The 27,378-nt window shown below is 39.6% G+C and overlaps 1 protein-coding gene across 1 annotated transcript in view; it reads right to left on the bottom strand.

Annotated features, from left to right (window-relative positions):
* The window catches only part of PGM5 (phosphoglucomutase 5), a 73,765-nt gene that overhangs the window by 23,341 nt on the left and 23,046 nt on the right, over window positions 1-27,378 (bottom strand). Inside the window, exon 7 of the mRNA XM_051788395.1 lies at window positions 606-721. Within this exon, the coding sequence (XP_051644355.1) occupies window positions 606-721 (116 nt within the window). The remainder of the gene's footprint in view (window positions 1-605; window positions 722-27,378) is intronic.

Here is a 27,378-nt window from a genome sequence, read left to right as displayed (position 1 = left end):
TTCTGTTGCTTGACTGGTTCTTGTGATAGATAAGAGAGAAATACCCAGGGAAAACAGAGATGGTAATACGTAACTGAATTTCTTCTGATGATGATTTTATCTGAGGTTTGAGTAATTGTGATGTTTCAAAAAGGGTTGCCTGTAACAGGTTTGCTTAGACACATCATTGGAAATACCAATCCTCATACTTTGTATACCTAATCACATTAGGAAAAACCACGTGGTTTCCATATGGGCAAAATCCCTCCAAATGCTGTTGCAGTCTGTGAAAAGACTATTACAGTGGAAACAGTGAAACCTTTCTGCATTATGTTCAGGTCAGAAGAGAGTGCCAGGCACCTCCAAAAGCTGTCTGCACAGTAATAAGTTTGCCTGTCACTTCTGAACATCTGTCTTCTACATTTTTCACACCTCTGGTGGAGGTGATGGACACCACAGTTGAAAGATGACCCTCAAAATGTGAACAACAGACAGTTCTCCAGTACAAAACAGTTCCAGCACAAAACAGTTAATTCGTTGATTCTTTTGGGTTTGACTTGAGGCATCCAGAAAATTAAAAGTTGTCAATAAAAGTCTGTGGCAATTTTAGAGTATGTATTACTTACCAGTGCCAAAACTCTCCTCTCCACAAAGTGAACAACGTCCAGAGTCCATGAGATTGGAAAAGTATCTCCATCCTGCTGGTGTCTCATACACAGGAACCTTCATTACTTTGGCCACTCTGGAATAAAACATCACAAGATTAAGACAGTGTTTTTCTTACATATGATATGAGGTCATTTGAAGAATATTCTAGGTCTCACTACACTTCCTGACAGCTGGGCTATAAGTTAAAAAAACAAACAAGAACAGATCAACACCATTCAAAACTGACCCTTGTCTCAGAACCCAACTTCAACCAGAATCCAGGTACGTTTATACACTAAGTGTAGTATTTTGGAAAATGTAGGATGTTAGCTCAATGGGCTTTACCAGTATCTTTCTCTTCTTACTGAGCAAGAAACAGTTAACTCTAGATACATGGTTTTGTTATACTAATATTTTTAATGAAAGTTAAAGTACCATATTGAAGTACCTTCCTTTACAAAATACAGGTGGTCAAAATCAATATGCTTGAAAGACTTGTACTTCTGTTAATGTGTTCAAAGCCCAAGACAATACAGGGAAGTTTCCATGACACAGAATGCCCTTTAAAAACCTTTCCCCATCTCAGACTGAATCTGAACATGAACTGTTCCCTGATTTTCCCTGTCTCCTCTGACACACAAGATGGGCCCTCTCACTATCTGGGTGACGTGTCAGTATTTTCAAGGACCAAAATTAACTACCATATAATCTGTATGTGTGTTCTCTTCCCCAGGTTGTTAACTGGTAACTATTCATATTATAAGCTATGATGAAAAAATCCCTTATTGGACTAAAAAACATGAAAGAAAGAAAACAAAACCCACCCAACAACTCTAAAAAACTCACCACCAAAATGGGATTTATGTAGAATGAATATTACCAATCTTCTTATTTCTAATGATATTTGCTGGTTTTCATTGTGTGCCTAGGATTTTCAGGACCAACTGTTTTATAATCCGAAAAATAAGAATTGAGATACAGTGAAGCAATCTGACCAACTAACAAAGACCTTATGACTGCTCCAACATTCATACCTAACAAACATTTCCTGAAGCAAGAAAATTTACATAATTTTAACTGCAGTCAAGCCCAGGCAAAGTAGATCAATCAAAGCTGGATTCAACGCACTTAATACAATCCACCCAGAAGTTACATGTCAAGGTGAAAGCAGTCATCACTCTGATCAACAGAGAGACACCTGTTTTCTGACAGTACAGCACTCTGTCTTAAATTAGGTACATAAAGTAGATGGGATGAACTGTCTAAATGTCAGCACTAACCCCTTCAAAACCTACCTAAATGACAGAATCACAGAATCATCAAGGTTGTAAGACACCTCAAAGATCATCTAGATCAAACATCAACCTAGAATGACCATAATCACCCCTAAACCATATCCCAAGTGCCGCTTCCAGAGGCCACTTCAACGTTTCCAGAGATGGTTACTCTACCACCTCCATCAGCAATTTATTCCAATGTCTAATCATTCTTTCAGTGAAAAAAAAATTCTAATATCCAATCTGAACCTTCCCTCACAAAACATAAGGCCATTTCTTCTTGTCCTTTCACTTGAAACATGGAAGAAGAGACCAACCTTTGCCTCACTGCAGCCTCTTTTTAGGTAGTTGTAGAGAGCAGTAGGGTTCCCTCTCAGCTTCCTTTTCTCCACGTTAAATAACCCCAGGTCCCTCAGCTGCTCCTCATATGCCTGGTGCTCCAGACCCTTCACCAGATCCATTGCCCTTCTCCAGATTTACTCCAGCACCTCCATGTCTTTCTTGTAGTGAGAGGCCCGGAACTGAACACAAGATTCAAGGTGGGACCTCACCAGTGCTGAGTACAGGGGGACAATCCCTTCCCTGGTCCTGCTGGCCACACTATTGCTGATACAGGCCACGATGACATTGGCCTCCTTGGCCACCTGGGCACATTGCTGGATCATGTACAGCTGCTGTCAACCAGCACCTCCAGGGCCTTTTCCACCAGGCAGCTTTCCAGCCACTCTTCCCCAGCCTGTAGTGCTGCCTGGGGTTGTTGTGACCCAAGTGTAGGACCTGGCACTTTGCTTTATTGAATCTCATGCAATTGTCCTCAGCTCATCGATCCAGCCTGTCCAGACACGTCTACATACTATTTCTACCCTCCAGCAGTTCAGCACTCCTGCCTGACTTGGCGTCGTCTGTGAACTTACTGAGGGTGCACTCAATCCCCTTATCCAAATCATTGATAAAGATGTTAAAACAGGATCAGCCCCAGTTCTGAGTCCTGGGGAACACCATTAGTGACCGGCCACTAACTGTACTTAGTCCCATTCACCATGGTAAGTGGTGACATGACAGTTCAGCCCTTACGTACTGTCTCCGAAATCTTTACATTGTTAACTAACACTGATATTAAGTCCCCAAATAAACATTTCTTTTATGTAAGAAATATCCATTGCTATCTATGTTTCCTCCTATTCAGCCTAAGTGTTAATTTTTGTACTTATGTATTACACCTAAAAAGAGTGATTTTTAAATGAGACAGAGTAACTGTCCACAAGTAACCATTGCTGATATTTATTTGAAAAGAGCTGAAGATGTACATGAAGAAAAAAGTATTATTAAAATGGTTAATCCTAAACTGAGCTTTCATATGTCTGGTTTAGAGGTAGAGGTAGGTGTATACCTCCTTGTGTTAATACAGCACTATATATATTATTGACCCTTAGAAATGCTGCTGCATAAGGGAGGTTTCAGAGTGTGCAGCAGAATAGGTTTTTGTCTGGTTCTGTAAAAAAATCAAGAACATAAAAGGATTTAATGTCTGTATGACAGTAACTGCAGGTTGGAAACAGGACTGTACTGCCAAAAAAATAGAAAACAATAAACCAGAAAACAATAGCTAACATGCTGGAAGAACAAAACCAGTTCTCTCGAGGTAGTCTAACAATACAGTAGGAATATGTTTGCTTGCAGAAATGTTCCCACATCCCGATACTGTTTTTGGAGAAGGAAATCATTTCCCTTTCACTTTTCTGTATTCCTCTGGCCTGAGGATAAACAGCCTAGAATGAACTTACCTTGATCAGTAAGCACCAAAAACTTTCAGAGGCTGTAGCAGTTTTCAAAGATTTCTACACACTAGGCTAGCACTGAAAATACAAATGTTTTTTCTGTTGGCATGCTTCTTTTTTATTGACATTATTGAAATAAAGAATCATCACTGGAAGTCTCAATAAGTGCAGAATGTGACTTTATGCAACCTATGACCACCCAGAAAACATGAGAAGGGTTCCCACAGGAAGATGCAAAAATTCTCAAAGCTGCAGACTCAGAGAAATAATGTATTGCATCAGATCAAACAAATAATCACACAAAATACAGGAAAACACCCTCAGAGGAAGGAAACTAATATGTGACTGTGAAATTACGAGATCTTCAAAGCCAGGGAAAACAGAGATAAGATGCAGGAAAGGGGAGGGATTTTTTTTTTAATGTTCCTACATCTACATCTTTCTAAACAAAAAATGTGACTGGTATTACTTCAGTGGAGAGAAATCAAAAAAATACATATAACCTTCATTTACTAAAACTTTTTTTTTTACTTAACCAATCTGATTTTTTGTAGGCAAAATAACTAAATCAGAGCTTTCAGTCACAAAAGCCAGGTTTTTGTTTAAAGAAGTTCCAGCTGAGACTGGTAGAATCCCTGTGGACCAAAATTTGGAAATTAGTTTCTATGTAACATTGGAAGTTTCCAGCACTATTTAATGCAGCATATGGTTTCATTACAAGCTTGATAGATGTTAGGCAAAAAAATGCTTAGGATGAGGGTTTCAGAAACTTGTAATTCTGCAAGAACAACTGCTGATAAGTCACAGTAAGGATTTTAATCTATAACAAATCACAGATCCATTAATTACATTCTATGATGTTTTTAGCAATGTACCTTCACAGGACAGTTCAAACAAGACTATGTATGTACAGCTTTTCAAGTTTCTCTTCCCTTTCCAGCTTTCACTGGAATCCCTAAATTTGGGGAATCAGAAGTGGAAAACCAAGTGGTTAAGAAAAAGAGTTTTGTCTATATGAGATTTCTTGATGAGATAGAATACTACTTCTCTCAGAAAGTTAGTTTTGGAACTAGTACTGCAAAGGGTTTATATCTTGCAGAGGTCTCACTCAACAGCGTAAACTTTGTATTTTCTTATATTTGTATAAGGATATACGTATAAGATACTGATGCAGTAGTGCACCTATAAGGGCAAAACCTCAGGCTCTGAGTTGTTGGGGTGTAGGTATTGGCTGTCAAAAGGCCTGACTTGATAGATGGAATATAGTTCCAGAGCAATTTAAAATAAAAACTGGGTAAAAATATGCCCTATGAATAGGTTCATTTTCCTTGTTTGAAGTAAAGGCATTCTATTTATGTCTAACCATACAGTTGATATACCTGTGTTTATGTGTTCCATGAGTATGAACTATGTAGAAAGACTACAAATGACCACAGACACTCTGGTTCTTGTCATCTTGGACATTTAATGGGACTGACTTCAAACAGTCCTCTTGATTACCTTCTTTCAGTGCAAGTGCTCACTACATCAGTGAGATTACACAATAAAGATTCTTCAGTCTGTGTGTAGCACTAATTAGCTCTTGCTAGACTAGGAAACAGAGTATTTACACTTGAAATTAAACTGAAAATACCTTAGTTATTCTGACCATATCAGAGCTAAGGGCGTTTATGTTCCCAGTATGCTGAAATACTAATTAAGGAGAAAAAGATAAATCAAAGAACAGTGAACTGTACTTTTTGCAATTACACGCATTATTTAAAACTATATTTTCTGAAATTAAAAAAAGCAGGAGTAGATGCTTTTAAATGCGGAGATAAAATGAGTTAAAATAAGAATAAAAATTCTTGTACTGTTATATAGTTAAATTTACCCTCCTACTGTACAGTTTCACTGTCATTTTTATTTTGAAGAGCTAGTCCCACACTACCTGTGCAGACTGCCCTCTTTTCTTTCAAATCTGAGGAGAATGCATACAATGCAACCATGAGAAGCAGTTTCATCCCTAGAAAACAGAATTATTAGAGAGTTTAGTACCAAAACAGAAATGTTAAGCCAATTCTTAAACTCCACAATAAGTCTTACCTAAGCATGAGCTTGCCAGTTTATAATAAAGGTAATAATGAACATTAATTATAACCTTCATAATAAAGATCAGGATTTTTACAAACTTCCTGACAGATTAAAAAAAAAATTAACAGCTAGTTCTAATATTACCGCTTCTGCACCAGGCAACTGAACTACTAACTGTACAGCTGCACAGCTGAATATCCCAAGTCTTCTTCCTTATACTTCATAGACACCTACATGTCACCTAACTAGGAAAATAGAGGGTATAGGACTCTTGATAGTCCACATTATTTTCCTTTGAATTACAGTAAAAATACTAGCCTGCTTAAGCTGTGTAAAAAGATACTTTTCCATTAAAAAAATGTTCTTTTATTTACAAGTGTTAAAGAAATATCCTTGTGATACCTTTCTTTTAGTTTTCAGTAGAGACAAGAGACTATTTTTTTCAGGTGGGCTAATAAAGCAAAGTGGTCCTCGAGAGTATCTCCCAGACACCGTGGCTTTGCACTAGCAAAATATCTCTGAAATCAGCAGAATTACCCTGACTTACATTAACCAAAGTCAGAGGGAAGTTTTCTCCAACCTAATCTATATAATGCCACAAAAACCTCCTGATGAATACAAGTCATTCAAATAAAATAAATGGCCTGTGGCAAGCTGACTTTCTTGTGCCCAGTGAAACTCCAAGACTAGATGCGTCAATCAAACAAAATTATCCTGCCAAAGCTGTGATGCCTATTCATCACAAAGATAAAGGTCACAACACTGGGAGAAGAGCTTTCTTTGACAGGCCTCATGATGCAAATGACTGGCCAGAGCTTTGCATTGCAGGTGAAATGCCAGTGTAAACTGGGATAAACTGTCTAGGGTAAACTGCAGCAATCCATTAATTTTGGAGTCTTAACTTGGAGGAAGAAATAAATAGTAATGAAAAAAAAAAACACTAGAGAAGCAGCTATTGCATGCCCTTGTCTCCTACTTTACACCACCTGTAAGTATCAGCTGACATGTGGAAGATGCTCACAGACACCTGGGTGAATAGGCTTCAAAACAAAGACTGGTGTTCTGTGGACACAATTATTTTCAATCCTACTCCTCTCTGTGATGCCAGCACTAAGGAAGACAAGGTGCTGTAACTTAGAGACCAGCAAGCCTTACTCTGCAGAAGGGTAAGCACTGTCAGGCCCTAATAATAAGGAATTAAAGGAATTTGTGGGACAGACATGAGGGCCACTGAAGGGTACTGTGTGGCAGCAGCATCTGATAAGAGATCAAACCTCTGTAAAGGTTTCTTTCAGAGTTACTACGGCTATAGAAAAAAAAGGTTTCCCTTTTTTTTCTAAATCTCTCCTTAGCCACTGAAGTAGCCTGTGCTATCTAATCTCCAGCTGATAAAAGCCTCATTTGATTTAAGGTCTGAATATTTTATTTCAAAGACAAGACTACAATTTGACTGAAATCAAGAAAACTTGTTTTGCTTTCCTCTTCTTCAGGAAAAGAATTAAAGGTATCACAAGTAAGGATCCACATCTGATTTATCAAGAAAATAATTTCTCTAGCTAAAAATAAGTCTTCACACAGTCTAGCCTTAGCATACAAATCTTTGTATCTGACATTTTACTGCTTGAATTGCTTGAATTTTTTTTCTAACACTCTGGATACTTCTGAGATCGACACAACTGATTATGTTTGCCTACGTTATTTTTCCATCCCTTTAATAAAAATCTGTTCGGGTTGTTTTCTAACTATATAATATAGACTATTCCTTCAGTGTACTTGCAACCAGACGCAAACTTTAATGGGCTCATTCTTTTGGAGTACCCTCTTCAACATTTAGATTTCATTTGCCAAAAAAAAAAAAAAGAAAAAAAAATTAACTTTATTGACACCATATTAATTGCCCTTTTAGTCATCAAGTACCTAGCCCACTCTCACTGCATGACGTCTCCAGTTGTTCTTCTGTGGTGTCTTCTTCCTGATGCTTGAGAGCTCTTTGCCACTTCATTTTTCAACTTTTAAAGTCTAATTCAGCTCACCTTTGGTCAGTTTCTCTTCATTCTTATTATTTCTCAAGATGCAAGAGTCGTGAACTAAATTGTTATAACATCTATTTTCAATCCCATCTGTAAGTCTCCCCTTTTTATCTGTGCAACTCCAATAGACTAAGAAATTCACAGCAGCAGCAATGACAGCACAAGCACTGGCACCAAGTATAATGTGAAATGGATGTTCTGCTTCTGGATGTTTTCACTCTGTCTGCACCACCTTCCCTTAAAAGGCTTCAACTGCATATTGTGCAAGGAGCAGAGCTAAAACAGCCACCTCCTTTATATGGTCAAGTATTACAGTGTTACTCCTTCCCAGTCTTTAATTTATTAAGTAAAAAAGCAGTGGAATGCTAAGCCCTTGCACACAACACAGATAACCAGGACACACCACTAAGATAAGATGTAAGCTGTCATGTTTGGCAGAGAGACTGTCAGGAGCATAAGGCAGAAAAAAATAGGCAGTAAACAAATGCCTTTACTTTTTGCTTTCTAGTATGCTACATCTCACAAAGAACAATTAAAAATCAATTAAAATCAGAAATCAATTAAAAAAAAGCATTTGAAGGCAATTTAACTATAAAGGATCAAAAAAATTTAGCTTTTTTTTTTTTGTTTTGCTTCCTTCCAACCCCTGCAATGCTTTAACTAAAGTACTTATGCAGCTGGACTGAAGGTATGCTGAATCAAGCTCTGGCGTTCAGGAGTAGTTTCTGTCTTGATAACTCGATTTTTTTGGATGACAATAGTTCTGCGGACAGTTAGGCATTAATAATAATTGCAGAAATCATCATTAGATTCTAATCAGGACTTTGAATTGATTTCCTGTCAATGGAGTCACATGGCACTCATGTAACGTAACTGCAGTGCCAACTAACTGTTCCAATATTGTCTCCTGCTGCTCAGTCTCACATCGGCCTTTCTCTATGTTTGAAATCTTTCAACAGGAAAAACTAAAAATTACCCTAGCAGAAAGGCAAAGTTATAGAATCACAGAGTCATAGAATCACAGGATGGGCTGGGTTGGAAGCGACTTTAAAGGTCATCTTGTTCCAGCAGTCCTGCCATAGGCAAGGATGCCACCCACCGGATCGCATTTCTCCAAGCCCCGTCCAACAGCCTTGAACACTTCTAGGAATGGGGCATCCACAACTTCTCTGGTCAACCTGTTTCAGTGCCTCACTACCCTATGCTAAAGAATCTCCTCCTAATATCTATTCTAAACATCCTGTATTTCAGTCTAAAACCATTCACCCTTGTCCTGTCACTATCTGCCCATGTCAAAAGCTGCTCTCACTCCTTTTATAAAAGCTCTTTAGTACTGGAAGGCTGCAATGAGGTCTCCCCGCAGCCTTTTCTTCTCCAGGCTGAACAACTCCAGGTCTCTCAGCCTAACTTCATAGGAGAGGTGCTTCAGCCTTCTGATCATCTTCATGGCCCTCCTCTGGACTCGTTCCAATGGGTCCACATCTTTCTGATGCTGATGACCCCAGAGATGGATGCAGTACTTCAGGTGGGATCTCACCAGGGCAGAGTAGAGGGGGAGAATCACCTCCCTTGACCTGCTGGCCACCCATCATTTGATGCAGACCAGGATGTAGTCGGCTTTCTGGGCTGTGAGCACACATTGCCAGCTCATGTCCAGCTTTTCATCCACAAGAACTCACAATTTCTTGTCCACAGGGCTGCTCTCAATGAGTTCTTCTCTCAGTGTGTACTCATGTCTGGGATTGCTCTGACCCAGGTGCAGCACCTTGCACTTGGACTTGTGGAATCTCATGGGGTTCTCATGGGCCCACTTCTCAAGCTTGTCCACACCTTGATAGTATCTCTTCCTTCTGTTGTGTCAATTGCACCACTCAGCTTCATGTCATCTGCAAACCTTCTGAGGGTGCACTCAACCTCACTGTCAATATCATTGGTAAAGATATTGAAGAGCACTGGTCCCCAGAGAGAGCCCTGAGGGACAGCACTCATCACCAGCCCCCACCTGGACATAAAGCCATGGACCACAACTCTTTGGCTACATCTATCCAGCCAATTCCTTATCCACTGAATAGTCCATCCATCAAATCCATTGCCTTCAGTTTGGAGATAAGATGCCATGTGGGACCATGTCAGAGGCACTGCAGAAAACTAGATAAATGACATCTGATGGTCTTCCTTTGTTGGTCTTCCCTTGTCAGCCATTGTAGTCACTCCATCATACAAAGCCATCAGACCAGTCAGGCACAATCTGTCCTTAGCAAAGCCATGCTGGCTGCCTTGGATTGTTGCCTTGTCTTGCGTGTGCCTTAGCATTGCTTCCATGAGGTTCTGCTCCGTGATCTTCCCAGGCACAGAAGTGAGGTTCATCGGTCTGTAGCTCCCTATGTCTTCCTTTCTCTATTTTTTAAAAATAGGACTGATTCTTCCCTTTTTCCAGTCACCAGGGACTTTGTCTAACCACCATGACCTTTTAAGTATGATGGAGAGTGGCCTGGCAACAACATTAGCCAACTCCCTCCAGACCCTGGGATGCATCTCATCAGATCCCATAATCTTGTGCCTATTTAGCTTCATCAAGTAGTCTCACATTTGCTCTTTGTGACAGTGGCAGAAACTTCACTCCTGCAACCCCCACCTGGAGGTTCAGGGACTTGAGAAACATGGGAAGCCCAACTGCCAGTGAAAACTAAGGTGAAGAACTCACTGACTACCTCAGACTTCTCCATATCTGTTTTCACCAGTTCTCCCTTCTCATTTATCAAGATGGGAACACTCTCCTTGGTCTTTTTTTTCTGACCTATGTTCTTATAGAATCCTTTCTTATTATTCTTCAGATCCTTTGCCAAGTCCCATTCCATCTGTGCCTTAGCTTTCCTGACCCATCCCTACACACCCAAACCATATCTCTGTACTCTTCCCAGGTCACCTGTCCCTGCTCCTACTGGCTGTGCACTTCTTTCTTATTCCCCAGTTTGAGGAGCAGATCCTTGCTCAGCCATGCCAGTTTCTGTCCTGCACTGCTTGATTTCCTAAACACTGGGATGGAGAGCTCTTGTGTGCTAAGAAAAGTGGTCTTAAAGAGTTGCCAGCTCTGGTCTGCTCCTCTGTCCCTAAAGACAATTTCCCAGGGGATCACATCCACAGAACAGCTGGAAGCTTGTTCTTCTAAAATTCAGGGTCCAGACTTTGCTCCTTGCCAGGCCTGTGTTCCTCAGGATCATTAACTCAACCCAGGCATGGTTGCTACAGCCTAGGCTGCTTCCAATCTTAACGTCTCTAATGAGTTCATATGCACTGGTCCAGGTCCAGTAATGCTTCTCCTTTCATTGGTTTCTCTAATAAATCCCATAAACACAATCTATCTTGCTTGTGTCTTGTAATACAAAGCAACCATACATACACAGTAGAAACAGCTACATGGAACACATCCATGTTCAGCACAATGAACACCATACTCAAGGACTACTGTGAGCAATACCAGCTGCTTGGCTTTAAATTTCTAAACCAACAAATTTAAAACTTAGTACCTCCCTTTGGGTAGTTCAAGTTCATCGGACTTTATCTGTCTCCCTTGGGAGCAGACTTGAAAAGGCTTGCACCATCACAAGGGTGATTAGAACACTCACCAGGGAACTTAGGCTCCCAAACACCCACAGAGAGGCACTGCAATCATATTCCTTGTTGTCACCTGTAGGTCATGGTGTGAACACACAGTGCTGTATTTCATACCAAGATTTCCTACAGAGGCTCTGTAATACCTCAGTCAAATGTTACAAGCACCTTGTGCAACAAATCAAAAAGGTAGCACTTTTAAAAGTACTTGACACTTTTACAAAATAATGGAAAACTAATTTGCACCTCAGTCCCAAAAGACAACTTTCTGATTCAGTCGATCTCAGGGGGTAAAAGTAAATTCATGTGCCTAATTCCATAGCCAGCTACAGTGCCAGGGGAGCAGTGCAGAACTGAAATGCATTTGTAAGTAGCCCAATAGCTGCAGCACAGCTCTGATTTGCATCTCGGAGAAAGGGCTGCAGAATGCTACTGCCTCCTCCCTGCTCTTCAGGGAGTAAGTGGGCAAAGTAAAAATAGCTAGCATGGCTCCTTGCTGAGTCTGCCTTTGCCTTCAAAACTAATGTGATAATCCTGTCCCCTATGGGCAGGAGGTGCAAAGGTACTTTTTATGGGCACTGTACTTTAACCTAGTCTCACTAATTTGCTGTGAACTGCCACTGATGCAGAATTCACTGGTGAACAGGGATGATAAATGCACCTCTAACAAATACACAAAGCAGATGGCATGCAAAGCTGGAATTTTTCACCCCATATTTGCAGGTGCTGCAAATAGGTTATTGTTGTTATGATCAAGACATGAAATTACTGTCAATTTTAAAACTATCAAGGGCATGCAAGTTACATATGTATTATCACAGTGAGATTGTTACCATTCTCAACTTGTGAGCATGAATCATTAAAGAATCTGTTTTCTGGGAAGTTAAATTACTTTTAAGAAATCACAAGAACTTTTAAGAAGTTACTTTTTACCAATATACAGCCTTAGTTTTAAGACCTTGAGTATAGCTTTGGCTTATAAGTTCCTCTCTGAAGTCTGGATGATAATAGAGAATCTAGGCAATGAGATTCTACAAAAGAAAAAAGTTCTCTGAAGAGTTAAATGTTTAATTCAATGTAATTGAAATTTGTACATACAGAAACTAAGAACTATCCTTCTTTTTGAGGAAATACAGCCCCAAAAAAATTCCATCATAAAAAAATGGATTTTAGCATAAGCTCCTTAATTAATACAGGAAACTGGCCAGTAAGTCTGTGGCATCTGTTTCTGTTCAGTCAGACTATTATGGTATAGACACTGCTGTCAGCATGAAAGCAGTGTAGGTCAGACTACAAAACACAATTCTTCGCAGTCTCCAGAAAAAAAAAATAAAAAACCCAAAACCAAACAACCTAAATCCCTTCTGTCAGCTTAAAAAAAAAATCACAGCACAGATTTTAGTTTGGAGCAGATCTTGGATCTTCAGAAAGGAATCAGAAGTGGACACAACTACTAGATGACAGATTTTTACACAATAATAATGAAATTTAACTGAATAAATACTGGTTCGGTGGTGCTTGCTATGAGTAGAGCTACTAAGGACCACTATCTTGTTCACCTGTAATAAGTACATTAGCAGGTCAAGAAAAAAAACAATATTACTGCCTTTGTTTTTAAAAGAAAAGTTAATTTAATCATAATGCAAAACCTTTAATTTAAGATGAAGCATTTGTGCTCTTATTATGATCAACGGAACCAGGTCTTATGTGAATTCACATTTAACTGCTAGAAAAGACTCTCAGGTACTTTTTACCAGGAATTAGTTAAGTGTAAAACTCCTTTTCTAAACTATTAATAATTTTACCCTTTTGAACTCCTCACATTGCCAGCACTTATCTTTCTCTTCCACTGAATGATACAATTCAGAATGAATCCCCTGTATTTAAAGCTAACCCAGACTGCCAACCTCTATGCCTGTATCTGGACTGAGTTTGCTAAGAGCAAACATTTATTTTAAGTGCCATATTTACAACAGTGTTCTTTTCTGTTGTGTGTGAGGGAAAACACAGACCTGACAGGATGGGAATAAACAAGAAAGAAGAGCAGAAACAAGTGTGCAGCATTTTTCAGGGGCAGCTCCACAAATTTTGTAGGCAAAATTTTTGTGGGAGAAGAGGACTAGAGTGATAGAAGCTCTGCTGGATACTCACCCACCTTAGGCACCTCTTAAGGTGCAAATGGTATATGCCACATGGAGCAACTGAGCACGGTTCAGGTATCTGCAACCTCAGGGTGAAGAAGCTACCTGTTAATCTGGTCCCATCAGTATGGCACTGTGCCTCAGTTGGTTTCCTTCAAAGACCAAGTTTGGTGCTTTGCTAGCACAAACACATAGGTGGAGGGACTCTAGACAATATCTCTGCGCTGCTCTATATGATACCATGAAGACACATGGGCTTATCCAGGTTTCAATGAAAAACACTACACTGTGTGAAGCAGCCATAATTCAGGCTTTGCTGAATTAACTGCACTGTATTTTCCTTAAATGGAGCCGTGTTCAGAATGTTCTGAGTTGTGCTCTTCCTAACCCTTTCCCTTCCACGTCTTCTTATATATTTTTGGCCCTGCACCATCATGCCACCCACACTGATATTTATGAAGAGAAGCAACCTCAGAGGTTTGTACTGGGGAATGCTGACTCAGTCACAGCACAACTTCAACTTCTCCTTTACAGGACAAGTGTTTTATACAAGGAGTCAGTGCCAAAAAGAGATGAGTACATAACAAAATGGAGAAAAAGAAAAAACAGCAAAGTAATGGAAAAAATAGTGCTTTTGTGCAACATTTCTTTTTTCTATATTCTCCACCAATTTATTTTTTTAATAAACTTTTATAAAAGGCTTTCATGTTTCCATTCAGATCTCTGGGAGTTCTCATGAGTCCAAAAGTTAACTGTGCTTAATTATTAGTCGCTGAACTAATACCAAGAGGCACAGGAGAAACACAGACTCCTTGCCCATTATTGTCTCAGGTATGGCAATACTCTTAGACATGCTGAAGCATTACCAAGACTCTCATTCATTCATTCATTAACAACAAACTTTTAATGTGCTGATTGATCCATTTGAAGAATTTAAAAAAAGATATTGCCAGGTTTTCCACAATTTTTTCTAGTGAAACAAAGAACTGACTGATCTGATACAAATAACAAAATTCTCTGAAAACTATGACATGTGGGACTTGATACATTCTGCATTTGATAGTAGTGCAAGGACAGAAAAGAAAGGGTCTGACAGGTTAGTTCAAGCTGCAGTTAAGTATTATTACAGTAAACTCAGCATGACAATCTACCACTACTTCATTTCAGTGAGTTACAAGAACATAAATTAACTCTCTAATAATGCTGCCTGAGTGATGCCCACCACAAAGACAATTTTTGCAAAGGAGCAAAGAGAGTTTTAAAATGGACAAGGAGCACACAGCTCACAGACTGCTAACAGTGCAAACAAGATTCTCAAACTGGCAAAAACAAGCATGAATCAAGAATCGTAAGCCATTTAAATGATGGGAGAAGGAGAAAAACAAACCATATTTGTGCAGAGATTTGGCAAAAAGAAGCAAAGAGAGCTTGAGTTGTACCTGATTGAGATTTGATTCACTTGAACAAGAGGAGGTAATCTCAGAGAACGATCAGCTCACAGTAGTGTTCCTGAGAACATACGACTTTAGACAACCGTTTCTTTTGTTTCTGAAGAACAATCTACACAGGATTCTAACCAGAGAATTAGAGATTCTAACTGGGAGGGGTGCAGAATTAGCTCTTGATTCTGAAAGACTCAAGAGCCAAGAGCTGGTGTGCCCAAGGGCTGACAATCAATGCTAACTGTCCCACAAATGAGCTATCCTTGTCCCATCTTCTCTAAGAAATCAATCTGCGCTTGGGAAGAAAGATACCAAGGAAAATGTGACACTGGATGATTGTAGAGATAAAACAACCCAGCAGTGAGTGATCAGCCAGTCAGGAGCAGCTGCTAAAGAACTTCATTCTACAATTTACAAATAGATCTACGATTAAGCTAATTTCCTAACACAACTCAGTAGTAAGTGCATGGAGACATTTGCCATAGCTATATTATTGCTCTCTGGCATCACAGAAAGATTCTGCAGGCCAGTCAAACCACCCATAACTACACACACCACACCTGAGATCCACAGTGACAAACACAATTTTAAAAAAAGAGCAATCTTTTAAGGAAATTTACAGACTATGGCTTAGTCCACACTGTAACATTCTGGCAACCTAAAGATGTTGCTTTATGTTGTAATAAATGATACTTGGACAGCAAAACTCACTAGTAAGTTTCATCAACAAGAAAGCCCATACTTCTTGTCATAAACTCAAATGACTGATATGACTGATAAAAGTGATGAAAACATGAAGATTCTCACTGGTCTCCTATCCAAATCAGTCAGAGTAAAAGACTGTTTATGCATTACAGTCATAAGCTATATATATGGGAAACATTTCTTCTTTTTAACATAAATAACACAACCCCCATGTATAATATGCAATTTCATGAAAAGTGCCATCATTGCCTTTGAAATGTACTTTTCCACAAACTCAAACTTACAAATCTGAAAACTTCTAAAGTATTACAGTAACTAACATTGTTTTCAACTGTTTCTCTTGGTTACAAACATATTGGAAAGCTTTGCATAAAATGCAGTCTGTGTAACTCTTTTATTATGGGGTTGTTTTCCTCAGTGTGTGGGATGTTAACAGGTGTACTCATCATGATGTTCCACACCAAATGCTGTCTCATGTTGCTTTAGTCATCAGTTTGAGATTCAGATCCAAAACACATAACTTTGCACCCTCTTTTGTAAATGTTTCAAGAGTCAACTCCCAAAGGAAGTATAACCTTCAGGACAGAGTGCCTGTGACTCTGTGCCTTTTGAATATTTCATTGTCCCCTTCACACGAGCTCTTATAGAATGATTAGAAACAGCTGTTGACATATACGGTATCTAGATATGGCTGTGCTAAAAGTAAGGATAAAGCAAGAGACAAAAGCTGCTTTGCTACAGACAACTAGCAAACACACACATTTCTGTGAGTATATAATGAGTGAGAGATGTGCTTTGGCAGCAACATACCCCAAAAGAATTTTTTCGATAATAAAACCAGCTGGCATAGTGCTCAGAGGCTCTGTGAGGTGAAATTAGAATCATAAAATTTCTCAGGTTGGAAGGGACCCATAGGGATCACCAAGTCCAACTCCCTACTCCTTGCAGAATGACCTAACAATTAATGATATGACTGAGAATCATCCAGATGCTCCTTGAACTCTGGCAGACATGGTGCTGCAACCACTTCTCTGGGGAGCCTGTTCTAGTGACAAATTGCACACATATGTACTGTAGATCAACAGAGTATTTGAGGTTTGATTGTAAAGTTCATAATAGTAATGAAGAAAAGTCCAACCATCTGGCAAGCATGTGGCCATGCTCTCCAGATGTACTGCAGTAATGCCTAAGGTTATTCATGCCCTTCTTTCCCTTCCTGGCTGAGACACAAGAATCTCTTTTCATTATTATTTCAGCATTCATATGCTTATTGAGTAAGTTAACTCCTCCTTGTCAATAAATTAAAGGACAAGAGAATGCATGGTGATCAGGTATGGTGACTTCTACCATTTTGTGAACTTTTACCTAACAAAGGTAATTCCTGTAAAGATTCCAAGTTTATTTTAGCCTCCAAATTCTGCCATGGCTCGGCAGCAGAAAGATTATGCCTTGTTTTGACAAAGATCCTGTCCACTTTTTTTTATGACTGCAACTAACTGTATTAGACAGTCTGCCCCATTTCCAAGAGAATGACCTGTGACTAGCTCAGCTGTGCAAGCAAAGTCAGGATTTTTTCAATATACATCCAGAAGAACACATATCAATACTATGTTGTAGTATGCTGTATTAACAGCCTGACTTATGGCTGGTTTACTGAATAAGGCAAGTAGGGGAACAACTTTCTAAATGCATGGAAGCAACAGAAACAAACAAAAAGACTCAAGCAGATTAAAGCAAGCCAGTCCCTGGAAAGTGAAGCTTACCTACTAACATAAGACACACCTGACCACAAAATGACACAAATTTATTTCAGCAGTGGACTTTGTCCCATTAAGGATTTGGCAAAAGCTTCGTATTCAGTACAACAATGAAATAACAGAAGGGTCTGTAATGCATGCAAACTGTAGAAAAACAAAAGGAAGTTCAATGCTTGAACAAGGAACAACCAACATTTAAAGCCTTCACATCTTCCCACCCTCAAAAAGGGATACTTCGTGTTCTGGTCTTGAGTTCTTCAGAGTTACTGCTGCATACAGAGCCCATGTGTTTTGCAGCAATAAAAATGGTCTATGAAGGCAAGGAGGAAGCATTTTTAGGTTCTCCTATTCTATAGAAACTGTGAGGAATGTTTTATTATACCAGAAAAGTGACATAATACTTTACGAGGTGTAATAAAGAAAGAAGTATTCTCCTTACCTCCTTCTGCAGATACTTACTGAGGTGAGCCTCAGTAATATCATAACTAAAGGTGGCAAGACCTGTGGTCTTTTTCAGGAAATGCAATAATTCTATGAACTAAGTACAGGGAAAAGACCCTCCATTAACTCAGGAGTACATACAGTTCATAATCGTTAGCCTTTTCAGGCATATTACAATGAGGTCAGCTGGTTCACTGTGCCTGTGCTCAGACGAAGACGCAAGCCAGATGTCAGTATAATCACCACATGTGTTACAAAACTTTATACTGACAGCAATTCAAATTGCGTTATCAGTACTCTGAATTGTCTGAATAATAGAAAGAATAGCTATAGGTGCATATCAGAAGTTACTGGTTGCTTCCACAGCCTCTCCTTCACCTTTCAAGTCCTATACTACTTCCATCCTCTCATGCAGAGAATGAAGAGAATTAGGAAAAAACAGTTCTGTTTCTCCAGATGGGTAATTTCCTAGTTTAAAAGAAAATTAAAATGTAAACAATTTAAGGCAACATGAACCTTTTCTATAAATCATCTTTCTGTTACATAGTAACTACAAGACTGCAAGGGTGCAGGCAGGCTCAAGAGTCTTGGTAGCATTAGGACTTTTCAGCACAGATCTCTTCATAGGAACACAGTACTATTAATAATTCAGACTGGAAGTGACCATGCGAGGTCTCTGTCCAACCTCCTGACTATAAGATGAAGTTTCTCATGGTTTTATCTAGTTGGACATTGAACAACTTCCCTCTTTCAAATTTCATTGCCTCTTATCCTTCCACCATGTGCAGCAGTGAAGTGTCTGGCTCCAGCTTCCTGACAGGCACTCTGCAGGCACAGCTGCTGTTGGGTCCCACCAAAGCCATCCATCTCCAGGCTGAACAAACTCCATTCCCCAGCCTCTCCTTTTAGGGCACTCTTCTTTAAGGCCCTCACTTCTGTTGGTGATCCTATGCTGAACTCACTCCAGTTTACTGATGTCTTTCCTGTAGTGGGGATCCCCAAACCAAACACAGTATCTGGGAGTGATTTCATACATGGTGAGCAGAGAATAATCACTTCCCTCACTCTCTGTACCACATTCTTATTCATCCCAGTGTGCCTCTGGCTCTTCCAGTTCCAGGGCACACAGTTGGCCCTTGCCTAGCCCACTGTCCACTGGGACCCTAGGCTGTCTCTGCAGAGCTGCTCCTCAGCTCCTCTCCTCCAGCCTGCATCACTGTAAGGTTCTCCCTTTTTAAGGGTAGGATTTGTGGTTTGTCCTTGCTGAATTTCACTAGGTCTTTGCCATCCACTCCTGCCAACTGTCCAGGTTCCCCTGACTGTATCAAAAATAGCGTGGCCAGCAGGACTAGGGCAGTATGATCATCCTTCTGTACTAGGCATTGATGAGGCTGCATCTTGAATCTTGTGTTCAGTTTTGGGCCCCTCATTTCAAAAAGAACACTGAGATGCAGAAATGTGTCCAGAGAAGGGCAACGAAGTTTATAAAGGGTATAGAAAACATGTTGTATGAGGAGCAGCTGAGGGATGTGGGTTTGTTTAGTCTAGAGAATAAGAGGTTCAGGGGGGATCTCATCACTGTCTACAACTACCTGAAAAGAGGCTGTAGTGAGGCAGAGGCTGACCTCTTCTACTGTGTCTGCAGAGAGAGGACAAGAGGAAATGGCCTTCAGCTGAGACAGGGGAGATTCAGATTAGAGGATGGAAAAAAAAATTCACTCTTAGGGTGGTCAGGCATTGGAATAGGTTGCCCAGGGAAGTGGTGGAGTCACCATCCATGGATGTGTTCAAGACACATCTGGATCTGGTGATAAGGTTTAGTGGTTGAGGGGTTACAGGGGTGGTGCTGGGTGGTGGTTGGAGTGGATGATCTTGTAGGTCTCTTCCAACCTTGATGATTCTATGATTCTGTGACTGGTAGCTCTGCTCTCCAGCACACTAACAGGCACCTCTCCAATTTGGTGTCATCTGTAAACTTGGTTAAAGCATCCTCCACCCCCTCCTTCAGACCACTGATAAAGATGTTAAACAGGACAGGTCACAGAACAGACCCTGCAGTACCCCACTTTTTACCAGTTCATTAACCAATGGCCCTTGAATCTGACAATCAAACCAGACTTTTACCCACCTAGTTGTCCACCCATCCAAATCAGAAAGTCCTGAGCTGAGTACAAGAATGCTGTGGGACACAGTTTCAAAAGCTTTGCTAAAATGGCAGTAAAGGACATCTGCTATCCCAACCTCATCAACAGATTCAATTGTTTTATCATCCAGGTAATCAAGTTTGTTGGATACAATTGATTCCAGCAGCTCCCTAATGATGCCATTTAAATTTGGATTGCCTTGTTAACACTAGTTCTCCTTTTTCTCTCTTGCTAACTGTTCTGTGGATTTTAGAGACTGAAAATTAATAAGTGCTCTGTGTGATTATGAGACTTGGTTGGGAAGGGAAAGGAAAAAAGCAGTTTCACAACTTTATGATAGTGTTCATAGAAACAGAAAAAATTCAGAAAGAAGAAGAAACTACAATATGCCATAGATACAGACTACTACTACAGAATCACAGAATTGTTGATGTTGGAAATATTTTAGGCCTCTTTCATTTCCCCATAAAAGAAAATAGAAGACAATGTTTCTTCTCCTTCAAAATTAATATAACAATTCAAGTGATTATGACCTAAAGTAAGATCTGTTCTAACAGGACTTTCAAATTTCTTCAAATAATGTTAAATACCCTGGGTCTGTCACAGTCTTACAGAGATCTTCTTCAAAACACATAGAATGTAAAGAACAATCTCCTGTCTTCTTAATTTGTAAAGAAGAAGGGTAAGAAGATTATACTTTAATACAGAGTAGAAGCAGAATTTTAAACACACTGTTTTGAAATTCTGTGCCAGGAAAGTTTTTTCTGAAATCAGAAGGAAGTCTTCTCCCTGAGTGTCACCCACTTACAAGAAATCCTTTGATAGGAGATGTTGCTCTCAGGCTGACACCAGCTGTACTGTCCAGCATGGGCAAAACACGTTCAGACACGCTAAGCCATGTGGGAGCCTTTCTAGGTTGAAGCGTATATATGCAAGACTGCACAAGCCCTTGAAAGAAAAAGGGCCTTCAAACTTTCTTTAGTACTCACAAAGTCTTCTGTAACTGACTTGCTGCAGGATTCCTTCCAGTATTTTAATTAAAACACTTTTGGACTTTTTATGAGAACATCTGTGGGAATTCCTGTTCTTTATTCATAGCAGTATACTTTTTGAGATATAAGACAGATGCAGCTCTAAGAAAAGTGTGGACTTCCTATTACCCAACATCTGTCTGTTGCACAGTGCAAGGCCTGCTGGCAAGATTTTGCAAAAAGCTTCTTTTTCTCAGGTAGTTTTTCAGATACAGCACATTAAGCCTGTTTGTTAAAACTGCAAATACACATACTTCTTTCTTAACAGGAGTGAATCAATTTTACAGAATGTAAATCCCACACTCTCTAACTTCGGTTGAAAAACTGACCTCATTTTCAGCCAAAGCCTAAGTTGGAAACAGAGCACTGCATAGTTTTTAACTCTTGTTTTCTTCTCAAATGAAGAAAGCTTTCAGTACACCTTTCTGGGCTCAGTCCTGCAAGCTTCACATTGCGCAACCAATGAAGCTGCTCATTTTAAGCTAAGCAGCTGTAGCAGTCCTCTCCAAGCACAGGCCAGAATGCAACTACCTATGAATGAGAGTAAGAACTGTATGTTGTGTAAGGTTGCTCTGCAGCCTGCCACTCTCAATAGGGAACAGCTGCCTCCAGGCCCAGAACTGGCCAGTAAATCCCTCTCAGACCTAAAAACTAAGTTGAGTGCCAAGTGAAAGGAAGCAATACACAGGACTGCCTAATGTCTCTCACCATTCATCCATAAAGGACGACACAGAGTTTCCTACTGATATTTCACAGGACACTAACATGTTTTCTGTCCTTTTCTTCATGAGCAGCCACTGCACACAAGATTAATTCTCTCCTGGAAAATTCAAAAGTATGCAATACACTGAGATATGTTACTTCTCATCTTTCACTGAGAAAGTATTTGAGGGTCTGATTGCTGCTATCGTGAAAAGTATCAAGAATAAACATTTACCCCACATACATAAAAATGAGGCCTGTCATGACTATTGCATGTTTTCATCAGTGCAGGCTAGGATAATGAAAGACTGGGTAGTCAAGCATATTGTGGGCCTGCAACAGTCAAATAAACTACACTGCACTAAAGCATGCCAAATCAAACATCAAAGAAAACATAAAGACCAAGACAACTCCTTAAAGATATCCTTTAAAATATTTGCAATGATAAATCACTTCCACTGCTTAGAAAACATTCAGAGATGAAAGGATAGCAGCTAGAGTACAAGTACATTGTAAAACTAAGATGCACAGCTAATCAAAGAACATTCATGCCTTGCAATGATAGTTGTTTTTTCCGCCACAAGTCTTCTCAAACATGTCACATCTGTGTAAATAAAACATTTAGAATATATTTGAAAGTTGATACAGAAAAAACTCCAGAATTTTCTATTATGTTTCAAACGTTAAACTACAGTCATGAAGGTTTTATGCAGCTGTCCTTCTGCAGTATTCCAGAACATAAATTGTCCTTCTGCTCTATCTAATTTAAAAACTGCTTGTATGTGACATGGATTCAGTTTGACAGAGGTGTCTTAAAAAATGCACAGCAAGTCTATTTCAGACAAGAGACAGTGAGACTGAATTATCCTACTGAAGGAAGATAAAAAGAGTGAGGTCACGACTGGCATAACTTGAGCAAATCGCAGTCACGGAGTGAATGCAGTATGAACCATGTACAAAGACGTATTTATAATTTGGAGAAGTAATTTTGTGGGGAAAATCCCTTACAACTCAACAGTAAAGGACATACATGTAGAGAACAAGAAATTCACAGTGCCTATCCTGCTTCTGGCACAAACTTCTTCAGATGATCAACAATGTAGGAGAAATGTACATGAAAAGACAGACAAAAAAATCCATGCGGCCTTGTAATATAATAATTCAAGGACATAATCACAAAGGCACAAGTGGAATGTGGTGTGCTGTTCTCTATGGCCAGAGGTATATATATGAAGAAAAGGAGGAGAAACTGGATGGCAAAGAAATGGGAAAAGAGGAACAGGGGAAGAACACAGAAACTTAAAAGATAAGAAGGAGAAAAAAGACGGATAAAAATACAAGGAATTGTTTAGCAAAAGAGTAGAAGAAATAAAAGCTGGAAGAAAAAGAGGGAGATAAGGAAGTGGGGGAAAGGAGCAGGAGAAGGAACAGGAAGAAGAACAGGAAGATTGGGAGAAGTGGTTGGACTCGATCTTATGAGTCTTTTCCAACCTAAATGTTTCTATGATTTAAGTAAAGTTCCTGATGTGCTTCGGACAAAATGTTTCTTGCTACAAGGGTCAACCTCCTTCTTGCACCCAAGATAGATTGTTTAGAGCTCACGGCATCTCTGCCCTTCACAAGGGCCCTTCATCAAGATGTTTCTTTAAAAGTCTCAGAACACTCATTGTCAAGGCAGGGCCCCTTAAAACCTGTCTCTAGATGACCAGAGAGTGAACAGACAATCAGCAGACAGAACACTGACATATTAAAGCTGCATTAAAAGATGGGTTCCCAGATGTAAAATGGTAGGGTTCTGCACAGTGAACTGCTTAGCTTTACCCTGGCTAAGTGTAATCAGAGCAGCTACATGCTGTTGAAACTACCTAGCTGTAGAAACATGGTAGCAGGTGATGCTAGTCACAGCAGTATTCTCTCAAAAACTCTTTTCTGCAGTAATCATCTTGATTGCTATTTTCCACACACCTAGCTTCATATTTCCTACAGCAACAATTTTTACTTACCCTTGTGAGTCTCATTTTGTAGACTGTTAGCTAACATCTCAGTATTTCATTTCCTTTCCTGTTATGCAGACATCAGATAAATCAGAATACAAGGATATGAAACAAGAACAGTTTTTTGAACAGGGTACACAGGTTCACATTCCCCACAAGAAAAAGAACATCGACCTAAGGGTACGTATTGCCAGAGAATTGAAACCTGGAGACGTGCTGCCACAGTCCTGTTGATGTTGGAGCATATTAAAGCAGATGTTTCCTGTAAAGTGTTATGTTCTCCCTACAGCACATACTAGTATATTCCAGCAGTCACTTCGAGCAAACATATGCAAATGTTAAATATTTTGAGTGAATTATCTTGTAATCCACTGCTCCATTTGTTCATGTTGTATTCCTAAGCAATATTTAGAGTCCTCTGGATTATTGCTTCCTTCTGTTTAATAATGCACTGTGAAAAACTACTACACAACACATCATCATGCACAAAAGTGAAAAAGGATCAGATTTTCTAACTCCTTTCTTTAAATTACTGTGTATGATGTTTTTCTTTAATATAGCTAAGGAAAAGCTCTAGTTCAGTAATTGTGGGCACACAATATGGACACACCATAAAAAGAGGTGGGTTTCATTTGCTCTCTAGCATATATTTCAGGGGAGATGTCCATAATCTCAGAATAGAGTAGCCAAGTAGACAGAATTGATCCAGTTCTCCCACATAAGAGCTACTCTTATTACCAAGGTCCAGAAGCAGGTCAAAAGAGACAGCTGAGTACACTACAGAAAGATTCATTTTGTAAACACAAATCAAATTACACCATTCAGGTAATAGTGGGGCTCTAAAGACCAAAGAACTGCTATCTCAGAGATACTGAGATGATATTATCAAATATAGTATTTCTATCAGAATTCAGCTTTTTCTCACAAAAAGAACATGAAGGGATGTTCACATACAAGATACTTTTGGTCACCATTATCTGTTTCTGTATTCTAGTAACATGTGTTGGGAAAAGATTTCCAATTGTTTTAGTTTCCCATAGAGTAGTGACTGTATTATTTAATCATAGTTAGATGTGCTTAAAGTTAGAATTCCTAGCTTCTTCAGAAAGAGAAATAAGCAAAATATAAGCTTCTTTTAATTTCCTAGGCACTACTTCTGCTATCCTACTGCACCTACTATTATAAATATTGCTATGTCATTTTCAATCATCTTTATTTTAACACAGTTTTTCTACTTCTAGTGTTAGAACAAAATACAGAAAATAAGAAATAGCACTCAACAGCACAGCAGAATTTTTTTCAATACTCTGTTTATGAAACATGCTTTCCCTTCGTTGTTAATCAGATGTTGTTCTTATTCTTGTCCATACTATTACATGATGTAGATAACAGTTGGCCTGAAAGTCCTTTTCCTTTATTTATTTCTTCAAATTCATTAACAAAATAGATTTTTCAAAGTACTTTTAAACAACTATTTCCATGGAACTGGAAGATACAAAACATGCATTAAAGGCCAAATTATGACTAATTCAAGCTGTCATACTTAGGATTAAATGAACTGAGGTAAGTGGGACATGTCTAAGAAACCCACAGGTATAGACTAGCATGAATAAGAACAAAACTTACCACTTAGTCTCTGAATATATGAAGATCTGCTATGCATCTACTACCTCAAATGGAATAAATGCTAATTTTAATTAATGCCAGATATGAGAGAAATATTTCAGTATTTAAAGTTTTTGGTTTAGATATTGTATTTGGTCTACATGGCAGGGTTTGTTAATCGGAGGCTGCAGGAGTGGCCTCTATGAGAAGATGCCCTGGCTGCCCCATGCCAGACACAGCCAGTTCCAGTCAGCTTCAACAGACCAGCTGGACACAAACGAGCCTAGCAGCCAAGCTGGTGGCCCTTCTCGGAAAACATACTTTAAAAGGGCAAGTGGGGATTGAGGAAGAAACAGCCCTGTAAATGCCAAGGTCAGACAGGAGGGAAGGGGAGGAAAAAATGCTCTAGGTGCTGGGGCAGAGATTACCCTGCAGCCCATGGAGAGAGCAATGGTGGAGCAAGTGGATATTTTCTGACAGAAAATGCAGTGAGTAGAGAACCCACACTGGTCCAATTATTTAATAGTTGCAAAGAAGGCAAAAGCCACGCAGTTTTGGGAAGTTATGCAAACAGGATAGATTATAGCTAACATCCAATGACAATTTCTAACATTTCACTCAAAACTTTCAGCTTATGTCATTAAAACACTACATGGAAGTTCACTAGGATTTATTTAATGAAGTCCATTTTGAGCAATACCCATAAGGTTTCACGCTCAGATAATTTTTTCACTCACCTTAAAAATTATACTTTCTACTATAACTAGCACTATGTAACACAAGAGTCTTCTAAAGACAAGAGTGAGGTGAGGGATGAGTGTGAAGGACCAGGAATCAGAATGCGGAAAATCTCAGAAATGGAAAAATATGTACAGTGATTGAAAGGACTTTGTGATACAGACTTTACAGTTATTATGTATATACACATCGTATGCTTCCCCAAAATTTGTATCTCCTGGGCATGTCCTGCAGATTGGCTGGAGAAGCTGCAGAGAGGGGACAGCCTCCATTTGCCCCTTCTCTCCCCGGTTCCTCCCTCTTTTGCCCGTGTCCCTATCCTGGTTTGTCCCCTCACTTATCTGTCTCATGCTCTGCCCTATGTTCTGGCCCTTTCCCCTCCCGAACTGATAAAAGACCTGGTGCATGCGTGAATAAAGCATTCTACCTGCATCCCACCTTTGTGTCCCAGACCCGTGCTGTGCCACGGTCCCCCCCCTTTTTGGACCGCAGCAGATGAGCACAGAAGACTCACCCTCAGAAGAGCAGGAATATCTTGATGAACACTTAAACAAACCAGATATATAGTAGTCCATGAGGTCTCAGGTGCTGACAGACATTCCTATCTCTAAGGGTGTCATGAAAGAATATCTACAGAACTACAAACCAGTTTCACATTTATCCCTCGGTGATGAAGCAACCAGTCATTTTCAAGTCAGGGAGGACAAGAAGATCCTCCCTGAGAGGTCAGCATGGATTTATGAAGACAAAATTATGACTGACCAACTCGATAGTCTTCTACAATGAGTTAACTGTCTCAGATAATAAGGAGAGCGCAGTAGATATTGTCTATCTTGACTTTTGCAAGGCTTTTAACTGTCTCTCCCTCAGGCCTCACAGACAAAATGATGAAACATAGAAAGCCTGAGACAATAGAAGTGAACTGAAAAATGTCTGAGTTCCAAGGCTCAAATGGTTGTGGTCAGCAGCATAAAAATTCAGTTGGAGGTCAGTCATTGGGGGTTCCCCCTATGGAACAATACTGTGACCAACAATGTTTAATGTCTTCATTAATGACCTGGAAAATAGAGCAGAGTGCACCCTTAGCAAGTTTACAGATGATACAACACTAGAAGGATTTATACACCAGAAGATTGTGCTAACATTCAGGTGGACCTTAACTGGCTGAAAAAACTGGCAAACAGGAACCTCATGAAAGTCAATACAGGGTAAAGCCACCAAGCCCTGCACATGGAGAGGAATAACTCCAGCACATACTGGGGGCCAAACAGCAGGACAGCA

This window comes from Manacus candei, unplaced genomic scaffold (genome assembly GCF_025592945.1).
Source record: "Manacus candei isolate 608988 ecotype Guabito, Panama unplaced genomic scaffold, ASM2559294v1 h1tg000024l, whole genome shotgun sequence".
Classification (NCBI taxonomy): domain Eukaryota; kingdom Metazoa; phylum Chordata; class Aves; order Passeriformes; family Pipridae; genus Manacus; species Manacus candei.
The sequence above is the reverse complement of the archived record's forward strand: the minus strand, read 5'-3'. Positions and strand labels throughout refer to the sequence as shown.